The 15,239-nt window shown below is 36.7% G+C and overlaps 1 protein-coding gene across 2 annotated transcripts in view; it reads left to right on the top strand.

The window, feature by feature from the left end:
* CACNA2D3 (calcium voltage-gated channel auxiliary subunit alpha2delta 3) overlaps positions 1 to 15,239 on the top strand; it is a 449,302-nt gene that overhangs the window by 351,948 nt on the left and 82,115 nt on the right. For both annotated transcript variants that reach the window (XR_008973242.1, XM_057417633.1), the window contains exons 19-27: positions 3,338 to 3,409; positions 3,638 to 3,699; positions 5,536 to 5,603; positions 7,393 to 7,438; positions 7,592 to 7,689; positions 8,504 to 8,597; positions 11,615 to 11,710; positions 12,953 to 13,074; positions 13,656 to 13,736. Coding sequence is in view for 1 of the 2 variants with exons in the window: in XM_057417633.1 (XP_057273616.1) it covers positions 3,338 to 3,409; positions 3,638 to 3,699; positions 5,536 to 5,603; positions 7,393 to 7,438; positions 7,592 to 7,689; positions 8,504 to 8,597; positions 11,615 to 11,710; positions 12,953 to 13,074; positions 13,656 to 13,736 (739 nt within the window). In the remaining variant the exon portion in view is untranslated. The remainder of the gene's footprint in view (positions 1 to 3,337; positions 3,410 to 3,637; positions 3,700 to 5,535; positions 5,604 to 7,392; positions 7,439 to 7,591; positions 7,690 to 8,503; positions 8,598 to 11,614; positions 11,711 to 12,952; positions 13,075 to 13,655; positions 13,737 to 15,239) is intronic.

Genomic DNA, 15,239 nt, shown 5'->3' with positions numbered 1-15,239 from the left:
TTTCGCGTGAAATAATATGTAAGTCATTTGGATCATGTTACTAAGACCTGCAGAGGGGCTGATGGTCAGAAACACTAATAGAAGAGTAAAATAGAAGATGCAAAATAAAGTAATATTGGAGCTACAGGCAAAGTTGTTGGCATTAGAGCTAGAATGAAAATGGAATTTGAGGGAAGTTCTGTAGATTACTGTATGAAATCCATCTATTTATGAAACTTTTGTGATGTGAGCGTCCAAATGAGTGTCCAAAAATGTAGGTTATTTTTGTTAATCTTCTGTAATAAGTGATTCCTTAATGTTGTTATTTTTGAGTGAAAATGGTAAATATTCTGTAAGAGACTTAAAACTTTGTGAAGTAAATTATTGACTTGAGAGCTACATGTGGCTGTGCTTCACCCAAAGCCCTAGATTTGCCGATCTTGATTTTTTCCAAGCTTGGGTAGTAAAGCATTGTTTATTCAACTGTAGAGGAAAAGAATCAATGTATTCACGTAGCTGCTTTTAATAACATAGGCTACTACTGGTGTATTTTCCTCCCACGGATCACTTATGTGGTAGCTGATTAAGGTATTTTCTTACTTTTTACCACATAAATTTAATGGCTGCGTAGTTTTCCAAGAATATAGAGTGATGTCATACTATAACAGTGAAACTGGGTTTTTAGAAATTGATTGGAAGATATTTAGTTGAAGGAGTAATACATATTGCTCAGAAGAGGTAAAGAAATAGGCTTTCTCTAATCATCCAGTAAGGAAACGGTGGCAGACCTAAGGATAGATTTTTTTTCACTTTGAAATAGAGTCAGTGTAAATATATATTTATCAGATCATTTTCCAGGTTAACAGTACTTGCTATCTTGCTGTTACTGCATTTTACTAGAAATAGAAATCTTAGCATCAGCTTATTAAACTGTGTCTTCCAGCAAAGTCTGGGAATGCACAGTACCAAAGAGATTCAGATAGATTGGACAAAACCATTTTTCTCATTAACTAACTTCTTAAAATTCTTATTATTATAATTTCTACCTGAATGCAATATTTTTTTCCAAATAAAAAAGACCATGAATGAATATTTTGGGGCTTGAAGCCAACTGAGGCAGTACTTATTTTATGCATTTGAGGAGGGAGATGAAACTGCAGAAGAGCTGAGAAACCAGATTACAAAGCCAAGAAATGTAATCACAGCAAGGAAAAAAAGAAGAAGAAAAGTAAGACTTTAAATCCCACATGCAGACTTGATCTTAAACACTACTGAGAGTTTAGAGGCCCTTTTTGTAAATCTATGACTTGCCTGAGGCTTGTGGGAGGAATGGGTCTTAGACAACTGCAGGCACCAATAGGAGAAAAATGAAAACCATGTTAAAGATAAATTGAACTGTTCTGTAAATGTTAGAAAGTAGATGGTTAATTAAGACCAGCTCTCCAAGTCCAAAACCACAAAACTTAAAATAGGAAACTATTTCCAGAATTGCTTATTATGTATTGTTAAAAAAAATCTGCAGTAAAATATATGCTTTACTTTATACAGGCCTCCAGCTAAAAATTTTTCTTTTACACTCACTGACAGAAGAGTAGGACTGTTAATTCAAGTCTGGATGCCCTAGAATTAAATTTAAAGAGCTGCAAAGTTTGCAGTTTTTGATAGGTCAGCCACACTCAACTTGTTCATGAGAATAAAACCAGATACTTCACTGCCAAGTTTGGCCGTTCTCTTCATTCCATACTAACTTGGAAAGCCTGCAGAGTGCACTGATACAGCTATCTTCAGTTTTTCATTAAAATCTGACTGAATTGCCCAGTTTGGCAATCGGGCAAGTACTGGAGAACAGGAGATGTTTATTCAGCAAGAACACAATGTCCAAAATTATGTTTAGACAAGCAATAGAAGAGACATAAAAATTTTGTCAATATTATTCTGCATTTTGAATATCCCTGAAGAGGGAGTGTGAATTGATCAGTGATAGTGGAATTTTCATGTGAAAGATTTATAGGTGCTTCTTACCACAAAACGCAAAGGAATTACTTCTTCCATCTAAAAGCATTCAAATAAAATGTTTCCATATATGGGTGGTATGACTGCTACATGGTAACTTTCTTATTTCTTCCCTAGAGTCCTGAACTGGTAAAAAAACAAAATCAAAACACTAAGGCTGAAGATTTCTCAAAACCCATGTCTTTTCATTCTTCCCTTCAAGCCCAGAGACCCTGCTCTCAGACCAGCAGTGTCTGGGTCGTGTGGGATACTGCAAAACATTTGGGATTTTTTTACTCTTCATCATCCTGGCATGATCAGCTAAGAGAGAGGCTGTGTCAGCTGGTACCCTCTTGGAGGAAGGCTCTTCTTTCCTAGAGAGCAAATGGGTGTGCTGAGGGAAGACTTTTTATAGGTTGTGTGTGAGGGACTTTGCGGCTCAGATCTGTGAGACTGCAGCTCATGTAGAGGCTAGAAAAAAATGACTAAAAAGAGGTGTTTGTGGTAATCTAAAAAGTAACAGACTTAACTTGCAGAGCAGCAGGTAGATCACTGTGTAAAAACCCTTTCTCATTTGTTTTATGTTTTTTCCCTAGCTGCTTTGAGGTTTTGGTTTATATGGTAATGAAACCTGGTTTTGAAGGGGATTTAAAAGTCTTTTGGATGAATTGAGAGGGAGTGGTCCAGGCCAATTCTTAAAGCTGTGACTGACCTAGGGCTTCCATTACAGAGGTAATATTTGTCATGTTGAAAGGGCACCTGGACATCAGTGGACAATCCGAGGGAATCACAGAGCGCAAGCTGTGTACTGCTATTGAAACAGGTTACTGATCAAATGGGCTGTCATTCTTTTACTAGTTCTAATTTCTGATGCAGATAGGATGCAATTTAGGATGCAGCCCCATGTAGGGTATCGAGCAGAAGCAGAATGAATAATGTAGGTTAAGTGGGGGTTTCTCTTTTATGCTTTGTTATTATATGTATAATTGTCAATGTATTTAAACACTGGGCCCTTGTCTAACATCAGCAAAATCCAGTTGGGAACTTAGTCCTTATCTTCCTATGCAGTAACTGCAGAATAGTAGTCAGTTACACTGTTTATCCCTCGTCAAATTCAGATTATTACACAAAGAGGTATTTTACTATGAAGAATGCTGAAAACTTACCTAAAGTTGTGTGGCAGGAGTCTTGGCATATGCAGTCAATAATAAAATCTGTAAGAGGGTTGTACAGAGTGTAGTGAGGATGAATAAATGAAGAAAACTAAGTACTGCTTCGGCTAAAAGAGTGTACCAGAGAGCTCAGAGTTGAAAGAATTACAGAAAATGCAAATAAAGGAATTGATGTGCATTTCCTTTCATTTCAGCTCCGAAATGCAATGGTCAATCGGAAAACAGGGAAATTCTCAATGGAAGTGAAGAAGACAGTGGATAAAGGGGTACAATGTATAAGATATTATTCCAACTAAGTATAAAGCAAGCAGTTCATTTTTTAAAACAATTTTAAAGATTCCTATAAATATGATTCACTGCAGTATGTTTTTTTCACTCACAGAATGTAAACATTGTCATTTTATCAGTGACTAACCACTTGATCTTTTATACATTTATGATAGCAAACTAACTTCTTCCTCCCTCCCCTTCTGACTTTCTTGTTCTGAATCTAGAAGCGGGTATTGGTGATGACAAATGACTACTATTATACAGACATCAAGGGTACTCCGTTCAGGTAGAGCTGACCATAATAAATGGGCATTTCATCTGAGTCATTGGATTTGCATTTATACAGAACTTGTGAACTCATTGAAAGCTCATCAGCAAAAGTTGACAATTAAATATTCCTGGACAATGCTGAAAATAGCAAGGAAAAGGAGCCTACCAGCATGCTTTTAAGCTTTTCCAGGGATGGAAAGTTTGTGCAAGCTCACACAGTCAAACTCACAGTGTTTGTCATGGCTTACGTTTCATTAAAAAAATATTCAGTTGAGGTTTACATTGAACGAAAGGCTTTTGCAAGTACTTGGAGAGCTATAAATACTATAATCCATTTAAGAAACTACATATTGAGCCCCATTTTGATTTTTTTCCACAACAAAAATGTAATGTAAAATGAGATAGTATTTCACTTCCAATTTGAGGTTTGGATATTTTGTTTCTCTGAACTACCTTCAGTGTATTTGTATAACAAAAACTGAGTAAGTCAGCCATATTATTTTGGCATGCATCTTAGGAGGAAAAAAAATGAAAAGAAAGACAGGAAGTCACTTTTCATATTGCTCATATTTGAATTAAAAATAATCCATTAATAAAAGAATGTTAACTGTACCTTACGCTTAAAGCAGGAAGCTTATAGTTGCAATACTCAACTGAAATTTTCTTCAATGGAACCATTTCACAGAGCTTGAGATACATTACACATAGGCACATTTGTCTGATCTCTAATGCATGTGTTTATTGTTAAAATTCACACACGGGTGGTAAAACTCAGTGAGGTCTCTGGGATTTTTTTATTGTTGTTTGTGCTTTTTTTGTTTGTGTTTTTTTTTCCTGTGGCAATGTGATTCTTACCCTATTCGATAAACATATATATGGGGCTACATATATGCATACAGTAAGTTCTGATTCTTAGGACAGAAATATAGCAGGAAAACTGTTTTGCTTTTTTCTGTATCTAGTTTTGATGGGTAGGAGTACAGATTCAGGAAGACAGCAGGGCAAGATTTATTAAAATATACATTGTAGTGTCAAAAATGTTTACTGTTCAGCCCATTTCCAGATTGAGCTGCTGATTGCGGCATGTGTACTCTTGGAGTTGATGTCTCTACATGTACTTAAAGTATCAGCCCATGCATTTCCAGTGTTACTGATTATCGGCAGATTCCTAGACCAATATAATCCCTTTGAATGAATGAATGCCAGAAGATACTCTGTGTGTTTGTTCAATAAGAAAAGGCATGGGATCCCCTAGCCAATTTATTAAACTTGCATAGTTTAAATGGGAGACTGAAAACCAGACCAAACTGGGTATATAACTGCTGACAATTTATGAAGCTGGAGTTAATGCAAAAAAGTTAAACTAGCTAAAAATGTGAAACACAGAAAACTTAGTCTAAGAGGACTCATGATGTTGTCACATATAAAGTTCTTTTCCTCTCAGTAGCTCCATTGATTCCCATACTTACATTCTTTCTGAAGAGCTTAGTCTGATGTACAAAAAAATGTCTCCCTCATTGTAAGGCCCTGTTGAAGGCTCAGCTGAAGAAACCTCATGCTGGGTGAACAGCAGTGAGCTGAGAGGAGCTCGTTTATTAGTTTGCCAGAGAATAATGGTTTAGAGCACCTCTAAGCACACATAAATACAACCAATTGTTACAGGCACATCAGAACTGAAACAGCATTGAAGCAGCCAGTTGAACAATATATATGATCAGTGAGGGTTTTGAAACAAACAGTTTTAAAGTTAATCACAGTACACTAGCTGGCAATGTTAGAAATTAAAATAGCTCTGAATGTCTGTTACTGTTTGTCTCACAGTTTTCAAGGTCTGCTTTATTTCTCTGCACAGTTTAGGTGTGGCTCTCTCGAGAGGACATGGAAAATATTTCTTCAGAGGGAATGTAACAGTAGAAGAAGGTAAGATACCTACCTTCTCATGTTGCTTACACAGTAGTTTTATTGTTGGTTTGGTAGACCTAAAGCTTGCATGTTTGTCTGCAGATTATGTAAGGTAATTAGATTTTTTTTTTTTAAATATCTTACTTCATGGGATTTTTTTCCGTCATTTTATTAAGCATGGTCATTGTTCGTAAATCTTTAGATGGGAATCATTTTCTGTCTTCCTCTCTTAGTGTTCCAGGTAATCACTCGGGGTCCAATGTTAAGCATTTGTGGTGTTTTCTGAATGAAGCAACCACTAAGAGCACTGTAGTGGTTCTGGCTTTTTTGTTCAGGCTATACATTATAAACTTTTTCAGAGCTGTAACTACTTTGTCTACAGGGATTTACATTTTGCATGTTTATATTAACAGCAGAAGCAGCCAGGGGAAGGACTGTCTGTCTTTATGGTTTTACTTTTTGATAAGTCCACGATTAAAATGACTGGAGGCATCAACTGTGAGTGGTGATAAAGTAGTTTGACAACGAGATCAAAATCAAAGGTTCCTGAAGGTGAAGGAAGAGGCATTTCAGAAGAGAGAAAAATGGGTTAAGAAGTTTTAGCAGTTACTGAGCAAAAACTGTTTCAATAGAGGAATGCTTCCTGATGTTATACTGAAGTCTCCGTTTCTAATTCTGCTTCTTGTTTTGTCAGTGCTGTTAAATAAGACAGTTAATTTCTTCAGGCATTTGTTCCTCAGCTGTATTTTGGGACATGAATATGTTCCTGTACCCAGGAGAGATTTAAAAATAAATGCTTTGAAGTTTGAGTCCCTTGCACAGCAAATACATGTCTAGATAGAAAGAGAGCACAGCAGGAGACTTGGAGGTGCTTATTCTCCAAACTGTTCCAAACGTCCCTTTTACCTGTTTTCTTTCACCAACCATTCATCTCAGACAGTCTTGTCTGATGTTTCCTCGTGGGTGCAGCACCAGAAATGTTAACATAGCTGTTATTGATTCTTTTCTTCCACTCTTAGCTTCACTGATTCTCTGTCACTGGCACCTCACTGTCCTTTCCAAGGGTTCTAATTATAGTTTTAGTTTTGACTCCTCTGCTTTCCTGAATCACTGTAGCTCTGTCCTTGTTTATTATGTACTCTGGGGGTTAAACCCAGACCCTGCCTTCAAAATCCTGTTTGGTTATTGTCTATTGACAAGTGTTTTAAGAGTTTTAAAAATTGCCAAAGTACATTTTTATTGAGCTATATAATTAATGATATAGTTCTTATTTACAAGTATTTGCATGACCTGTTAGTACAATAAACCTATTCTGAACAATCCTTTAAGTTGCTGTTTGTGTTCGCGTGCTGTGTACTTAGGTTTTGAGGGAATTATTCTTTTTAAAGACTTTTTTCTTCTAAAGAGAACAACTTTCATGAAATGTGAAGTATGTATTTTAGCATAAAGAACTTTACTAGGCAAATAGAGCAAGGGAGTATGAGTAGGAGACAGTTACCATTGTGTATTTCCTTTGCTCAAGTTTTCTTCTAAACTTCAAATGTATCATATGAGTAATTTGTATGAGTAAAACGTAACAGCACAAAAAAAAAGGTTTTCCTACCTTTTCAGTTTTAGATATGATTTAGTTGGCTTTTGCCAGTTTGTTAGACCCTGAAGTGTACTTGAACATAGTTTACTGTGATTTATTATGTTGTGGTAATAATGCACTTTCCAAGAAGTAAGAGTTTATGTTATGGAGTGTATGTAAATAACCATCTGTTACCCAGACTGTTCCCTAAATAACCCATTATTATTCCTGTTACAGGTTTGCATGATTTAGAACACCCTGATGTATCTTTAGCAGATGAGTGGTAAGCCTTAAACAAAGCATGAAATTTGTGTTTGTTATCCTTCTTGCTTTCATATTGTTTGTGCTTGCTAAGCCAAATTCTTTATGTTCAAAGACAAAGAGAGACCATGCTTATACATATTAACATCTTAATGCTTTGACAACATGTTCACAGGTCCTATTGCAACACTGACTTACATCCTGAACACCGTCAAATGACTCAGCTAGAAGCAATTAAACGCTACCTCACAGGAAAAGAGCCATTGCTCCAATGCAAGTATTTTGTTGAATACACGTGTAGTAGGCTTTACTCCAGCTAAAATGTTGCACTGAACTTCCTACAAAATGCAAAGCTACTTAACTTAAACAGGGATAAGTTAAGATTGGATTGCTTGGCTGTTGTCACTTTGGAATTTCATTTGGTTTTGAACTCTTTCCAGTGTATCAATAAAGATATTGATGACTGACTTTTCCAGTAAACAATATGCCTGAACCAAGTTTCCAAGTTTCTGTTCAGATGGTGTAGCTATACTGTGCAACATTATCATTCCATCTGTTTTTGTAAGTTTAACATGATTGGTCTGAATCAAGCCTTGGATCATGCTTCTAAAGAATATGCCAAATATTTCACGAGTATTTTGGGGAGAATGTGTATGCAATTAGCATTTCTGAACTGTAAAGCAGAATACAAAACAAACCATCAGACAGATAAGTGTATGTTTTGTCTATTTGCAGAAATGTAGAGCTTCTGTGGCTGTTAGTAGACCTAATTGTTTTAGTTAGTCTTGTCATATACAAATGTGAGCATTACATAATAAGTACATGAATGTGTTACATGAAGTAAAGAATTTTATTTTTCTTTTTTGTTTTAACCAAAATTTTTTGTCAGTGCACTGAAATGACACAAAAAAAACCCTGCATTGTGGTAAAATACTATGTAATATTACATAGTAAATGTTTAATAGTGCACAAATTTGGAATGCATATCACAGATTAAACATAGTACAGTATAAAGAATTATTTACTCATCTAAAAAAGTTCCACTTTATATGCACATATGTTTACTGATTTTAATATATTGTAATAGGTGATAAAGAATTGATCCAGGAAGTGCTGTTTGATGCAGTTGTGAGTGCACCAATTGAAGCTTATTGGACCAGTCTAGCATTAAATAAATCAGAGTAAGCAAGCTTTATGTTGGTCATTATGTGTCATTCATGGCTACATCTTTAATAGTTATGTTTGTGAATGTAAGAAATCCTAATATGAATGAAAATGTTATATTAGCCATCTGATCCTAAATACCACTAATTTTGAGTTCAGTGTTAAGTGTTTATGTGTACATAACAATGGTTACTTGTAAGACTACCTGATATAACTAATGAAATTGCATTCTATCTGCGACTTATAGTTTTAAGTATTTCTAACAAGCAGTTTAGAGTAACTGAGAAATATAATGAAAAATTTACCAAATTTGTTGATGGGATTGGTAATTTGTCTCAAAGCAAATTATATATGGAAAAACTTGCACTAGTAAAGTAAATAATATATTTAATTCTTTTGGTTGGTTGGTTGGTTAGTTTGGTTGTTTTCCAGAACTGACTAGAATCTAGGTTCCTGTTACAGATAATCAGGATTAACTCCTCCTTTTTAGAGTTTGCTTTACTTCATTTATTTTATGATGTACGAAGGTGTTAAGTAACAAAATGTGAGATATATTAAAGAAAACAAGTGTTGAGATTAGTAGCTTGCATGAAGTAATGTGGTTGAAGGGCAATTCTGGAGAGTATCCTTATTATATTTTGCTAAATTTGAACAATTTTAAAGTTGAATGAAAATATATATTGCTGTAAAGCACATACTCATATTGAATGAGTAAAATCAATGTGATAAGGTCTGAGTCATCAAACTAAGGATTAGCCAGTTGCCACTTAGAAGATAAAGAAATTGTTGCATGCTCATATGTTGTAGACATTGCTGAATTTATATAGAGGTTTAAGGATTCTTTGAATCCTCCTGCACAATGAAATAACAGATGCAGTAAACACAAGGAACACAGCTGTGGAGAGACACTAATAGGAGACTTTTGATCCCCTTTCATGTTTTGACTTACACAAATGAGACAGGACATTTTTTGAAGAATGAAGTATGAGACAGCAAGATGGCCAAGACTATGGTCCCGGTAATATGACTGAAGTTCTTGTACCCATACAAGAACTAGTTTTAAAGTAGCTAGTTTGGTACTGACAAAACACAGTAAGAGCTGCGCCTGAGCTATGTGCCACTTTTTTTTCATAAGGTCTAGAGGCTAAAGACTATCCTGATGGCAGCTACATTGATTTAAATCTAGCTTAGTTTTTGCTTTCTTGAGCAATGGTCACACCTAATATAATATAACCCCTATTTTCAAGAAGGGGAAAATGGATGACCTGGGGAATTACAGATCAGTCAGTCTCACCTCCGTGCCTGGCAAAATCTTGGAGCAGATTCTCCTGGAAGGCATGCTAAGGCACATGAAAAACAACAAGGTGCTTGGTGACAGCCAGCAGGGCTTCACTAAGGGGAAATCCTGCCTGACCAATTTGGTGGCCTTCTATGATGGGGCTACAGAACTGATGAACAGGGGTAGAGCAGTTGATGTCATCTACCTGGACTTGTGTAAAGCGTTCGACACTGTCCCACACGACATCCTTGTCTCTAAATTGGAGAGACATCAATTTGATGGATGGACCACTCGGTGGATAAAGAACTGGCTGGATGGCTGCACACAAAGAGTTGTGGTCAATGGCTCAATGTCTGGCTGGAGACCAGTAACAAGTGCTGTCCCTCAGGGATCGATCTTGTTAAACATCTTTGTCGCTGACATGGACAGTGGGATTGAGTGCACCCTCAGCAAGTTTGCCGATGACACCAAGCTGTGTGGTTCGGTTGATACCCTGGAGGGAAGGAATGCCATCCAGAGGGACCTTGACACGCTTGTGAGGTGGGCTGATGCCGACCTCACGAAGTTTAACCATGCCAAGTGCAAAGTCCTACACCTGGGTCGAAGCAATCCCAGGCACAGCTACAGGTTGGGCAGAGAAGAGATTCAGAGCAGCCCTGTGGAGAAGGACTCGGGGGTGTTGGTTGATGAGAAAATGAACATGAGCCAGCTTCAGTGTGCACTTGCAGCCCAGAAAGCAACCGTATCCTGGGCTGCATCAAAAGGAGAGTGACCAGCAGGTCAAAGGAGGTGATCCTGCCCCTTTACTCTGCTCTTGTGAGACCTCACTTGGAGTACTGTGTGCAGTTCTGGTGTCCTCAACATAAAAAGGACATGGAACTGTTGGAACAAGTCCAGAGGAGGCCACGAGGATGATCAGGGGACTGGAGCACCTCCCATATGAAGACAGGCTGAGAAAGTTGGGGCTGTTCAGCCTGGAGAAGAGAAGGCTGCGTGGAGACCTCATAGCAGCCTTCCAGTATCTGAAGGGGGCCTATAGAGATGGTGGGGATGGACTCTTCATCAGGGACTGTAGTGATAGGACAAGGGGTAATGGGTTAAAACTTAAACAGGGGAAGTTTAGATTGGATATAAGGAAGAAGTTCTTTCCTGTTAGGGTGGTGAGGCACTGGAATGGGTTGCCCAGGGAGGTTGTGAATGCTCCATCCCTGGCAGTGTTCAAAGCCAGGTTGGACAGAGCCTTGGGTGACATGGTTTAATGAGAGTTATCCCTGCCCATGGTGGGGGGGGCTGGAACTAGATGATCTTAAGGTCCTTTCCAACCCTAACTATTCTGTGATTCTATGACTTGAATAATATATGTATGACAGAAGTATTGAATGTACTGGGAGCAAGATCTGGAATTCCAGCCCATCTTAAGTCCCTGGTTGCCAGTGATTATTAAATAGTTGGTACATAGCTATGCCACACATTTTTATTCTATGGCTTCCATATAAGTTTCTCCTTATGAATCCTACCTACCAAATTTACTGTCTTTCACTTTTTAGTGACTCTTGGTATATATAGCATTTCTACATTGTATGTTTTCCAAAAACCACGAGTTTAACTTAAACCCCAGCATTTAAAAAAAAAAAAATGTTTAAAGATTAGTCTCTCTCAAAATGTGTACACTTGTACTCTCTGTTAACAGTAATATAGCTTTATCTGTTTACTGTCTAGAAACATCATCTTTGCTTCTGTTCTGCTATATTTCAGGAACTCTGACAAGGGAGTGGAAGTTGCCTTCCTTGGAACACGGACTGGACTATCTCGTATCAACCTGTTTGTGGGTCCAGAGCAGCTTACTAATCAGTAAGTAACAAAGCAGCAGTAGGAGAAAAGAAGGAAAATGTTCAGTTTTAGGAAGCCCGTTTACCGTTTTTCCAGGGTTTTACACTGGCATACTGAAATACATAGAACCAGTTTGAAAGATGTTATGGGATCCCTTAGATTCTTTCTTCAGCTGGAACAGTTGGAACAATGAGCTATTTTACACCTGTAGCCCATACATTTACTCTCTGCCTAGTCCCTTAGGGTTAGCATCATATCTTTATTCTTCAGAGCAGAGTTATTAATATGCTACATCTGCAGATGAGGATCACTTTTTTTTTCTTTCAATTTTATTATCCCATCTGTAGGCTTTTTCAGGAATTTTGCATCGTTGTTATGAAAATCTTTTTGGTGTTGAAATAAAACCAAGTCACAGTAGAGGATATGGTGAAGCTAATCAGGAGATCTCACCATTCAGGAGTTTCCAATTTTGCTGGGAGAAGATGTAATCTAGTTGGAGGTACAGGTTTTTTAAAATGGAGATCTATAAAATAAGGTCCCATAATTAATGACTTTTCCAGGCACCAGTTTGATAGTGTCAGGCAAATCTATATGCATCATGAATGCAGAAGAAAATCTGTACTTGATGTTTATGATAAACTAGGTGTATTGAATATAAATTTATATGTGCTTATCAGATCACAAGGAACTGTTGTAGCGTGAGTAGCCTGACAGGTGAAATCAACAGCACAGCAATTTGTTACTGTCAGACAGGAAACTAGAGCAACAGTGTGGAGACCATACTTACTCTTTTCACTAATGCAAACTTTCAATTGCAGATTATTTGGAAATTAGGTTGTTAAATTACTTTGTTTCATTGCATAAGAGTGAATGCCAGTGGCAACGAACTACCAAATCTCCAGTGCCTTTTCCACTTTACGTAAAGTTCCTAGTTCTTACACTGTGCTCAGAGAAAAAGACTTTTTAGACTAAGCATTTTTATTTGTACACATCAATAGAAATGGTTTTAGTGGTACTTAGAGGCGCTATTTTCTTACTACTTTTTCCATCTTTCACAACAAAAGCAATTGCAAGTGTCACAAGTAATTATTAGGGGCTAAAATTAACCCTTTTGTTGAACAAATGGTATTAGAGAAATTGGCACAAACCATTGTTTTTCCTAAAATATTGCATTTTGTTTTTTTCTTGTCTTCCAAAGATAGAAATTATTTTGTGCCATACAACAAACAATAAGTATTTTCTTTCTCTCTCTTCCTTCTCAAGAGATTTCCTGACAGCTGAAGATAAGGAAAACATTTTTAATGCTGACCATTTTCCACTTTGGTACAGAAGAGCCGCTGAGCAAATACCTGGGAGCTTTGTCTATTCAATCCCGTTTAGTACAGGTCTATAATTTTCTCATTCTCTTAATGTTGAGCAATATATGGTGCTGAAAGGATTCCAAATATGTCAGTACTGAGTGGGGTCTGCAGCTAATCTCAAATGTTAATCTAAAATATGCATTGAAATTTGCATCTAATTTACCAGTCCTTCGACCGGGTACATCTTTTACAGGGCTCCAAGTGAAACCCCAAGATGTGTTGTAACAGTTTTCATTTATTATTTGCACTAGTGGAATTTACAGCTTAGTGTTTTAAGCAATACAAGTCCAGCAGAGCAAGCATCCACATTAATGAGAAGCCCAACCCTGGCTGCCAATTTTGTTGTCACCTTTTTTGCCACATGTAGCAGGCAAGGCAAAAATTGATTACTCATTTCAGTGCTTTAAGCTTGTTGTTGGGATGCTGGGGAATTTTGAAATGGCAGTGCCTGTATGTTTTGTGCATAGATAAAACATGATGTTGGCTTTCTAATATTCTGAGCATTAAATCCTCATGGTCTGTTATTTCAAACGGGGGGGGGGGGGAATCTCAATTTCCTCATTCTGAAATATCTTCTTTCTTTTTTTTTTTAATGCACGCTACAGAAACTGCAAACAAAAGCAATGTAGTGACAGCCAGTACTGCTGTTCAACTTCTGGATGACAGAAAATCTCCAGTTGTTGCAGGTAAAATTGTTGTAACTTGTTCAGTTTTTTAAAGCAGTTTATGAGTTCACTACTTTCTCTTTTGGGTTAGCAGGAATTTAATATAGGAATACCATCTTTAAGGAAGAGAAGAGAAGGAAAAGATGCAATTGTACCTTTAAGATATAATTGAATGACTTAGTGTAGAGAACACTTAATGCCTCTTCTCCCTAAGACTATCCAAGCTCCCTATGAGCTATGGAGTTTGTCATAATGGAAATAAACACTATCAATGAAGCATTTTTAGTAGACACAATTTTAGTATCATCATAAATCAAAATATATTATGCTAAGGAAAAAGAAATACAAGGAAGAACTATCTGGTGTGTAAATGTTCCACACACTCTTCAGGTGTAAAGATCCTGGCCTATAACAAGTGATACAAAGCAGTCATTTGTGTAGATCATCAGAGCTGTGATTTGATCAGAGCATATAAATTGAATAACAAAGCTCTACAGTCTACCAGCCAAGTGTATAACACTACCTAAAGACTAAAAAGTGAAGTTTGACAACTACAGATTAGAGATAAAACATACAGATGAAATAAGAAAATAAAAATAAGTAATTTTTAAGTTCTCACTCAAGACCAAATGCTTTTCTGACCAGTTTTCTCTAGTACCCAATGGTTACTGATTTTGGAGAAAGAATTAATTTAGACAAGTCTTATGGTTTATTATGCCAGAAACCAGCCCTCTTATTTCAGGGAAAATTAGATACCTACCACACAAAGCAAGAACCATCCTATTTTAAATCATAAATATGATTTAAAGGACAGTAAGATACAGTGAATACTGAAAGAGCAAGAATGTGCCAGATAACTGGGAAATCTCTAATCTGTTTTCTCAAACACAGAATATCTCCACTGATAATAGTAGGTTTCATAGGGTCAGTGGGAAAGCACCCTCTGACTCCAGTTTACATGAATGCATTCTTCACAACTTACTGATCTCTTTTGTGAGATAACAGGAAATCTTAATTATGACTTTGTACTCCTATTAAGCATAAAACAACATTTATAAACTAATGATAATGCAGATTATCTGAAAATTGCTGAAGAAGTAATTAGGAGATATCGCTGTACAATGAAGAAGGTTGATATTTCTAGAATGCTCCATCATTTGGAGTTAGTAGAAGGCTTATTGTGCAGTTTGCCATCATCTGTAAGTGTGTAGGGTTACTAGGCATCCTATTTTTTGGGGGGTTTACTCAGTACTGTTTGTAATTTAGCATTGACTCCAAGGAGGTATTGCACGTAACCAACTCTAATACTGTGACAACAATTTTATTTTTTTTAATAGTAATTGTAAATGAGAGAGGCAGATGTTACTTCCTTTTCCCCAGTAATTTTGTTGAATATTGAACATTCAAAATTACTTGGATGCCATACTTTCTATCTAAAATAAAGACAGGGTCTTCAATGATTTTTAATACCAAAGCGCATAAAAGATATTCATGATACCTGTAAATGTATATTGCCATGAAAAT

Source organism: Pezoporus wallicus, unplaced genomic scaffold (genome assembly GCF_028554395.1).
Source record: "Pezoporus wallicus isolate ANWC-B61680 ecotype Strahan unplaced genomic scaffold, APGP_CSIRO_Pwel_v1 contig_8542, whole genome shotgun sequence".
Lineage (NCBI taxonomy): Eukaryota > Metazoa > Chordata > Aves > Psittaciformes > Psittacidae > Pezoporus > Pezoporus wallicus.
The sequence above is the reverse complement of the archived record's forward strand: the minus strand, read 5'-3'. Positions and strand labels throughout refer to the sequence as shown.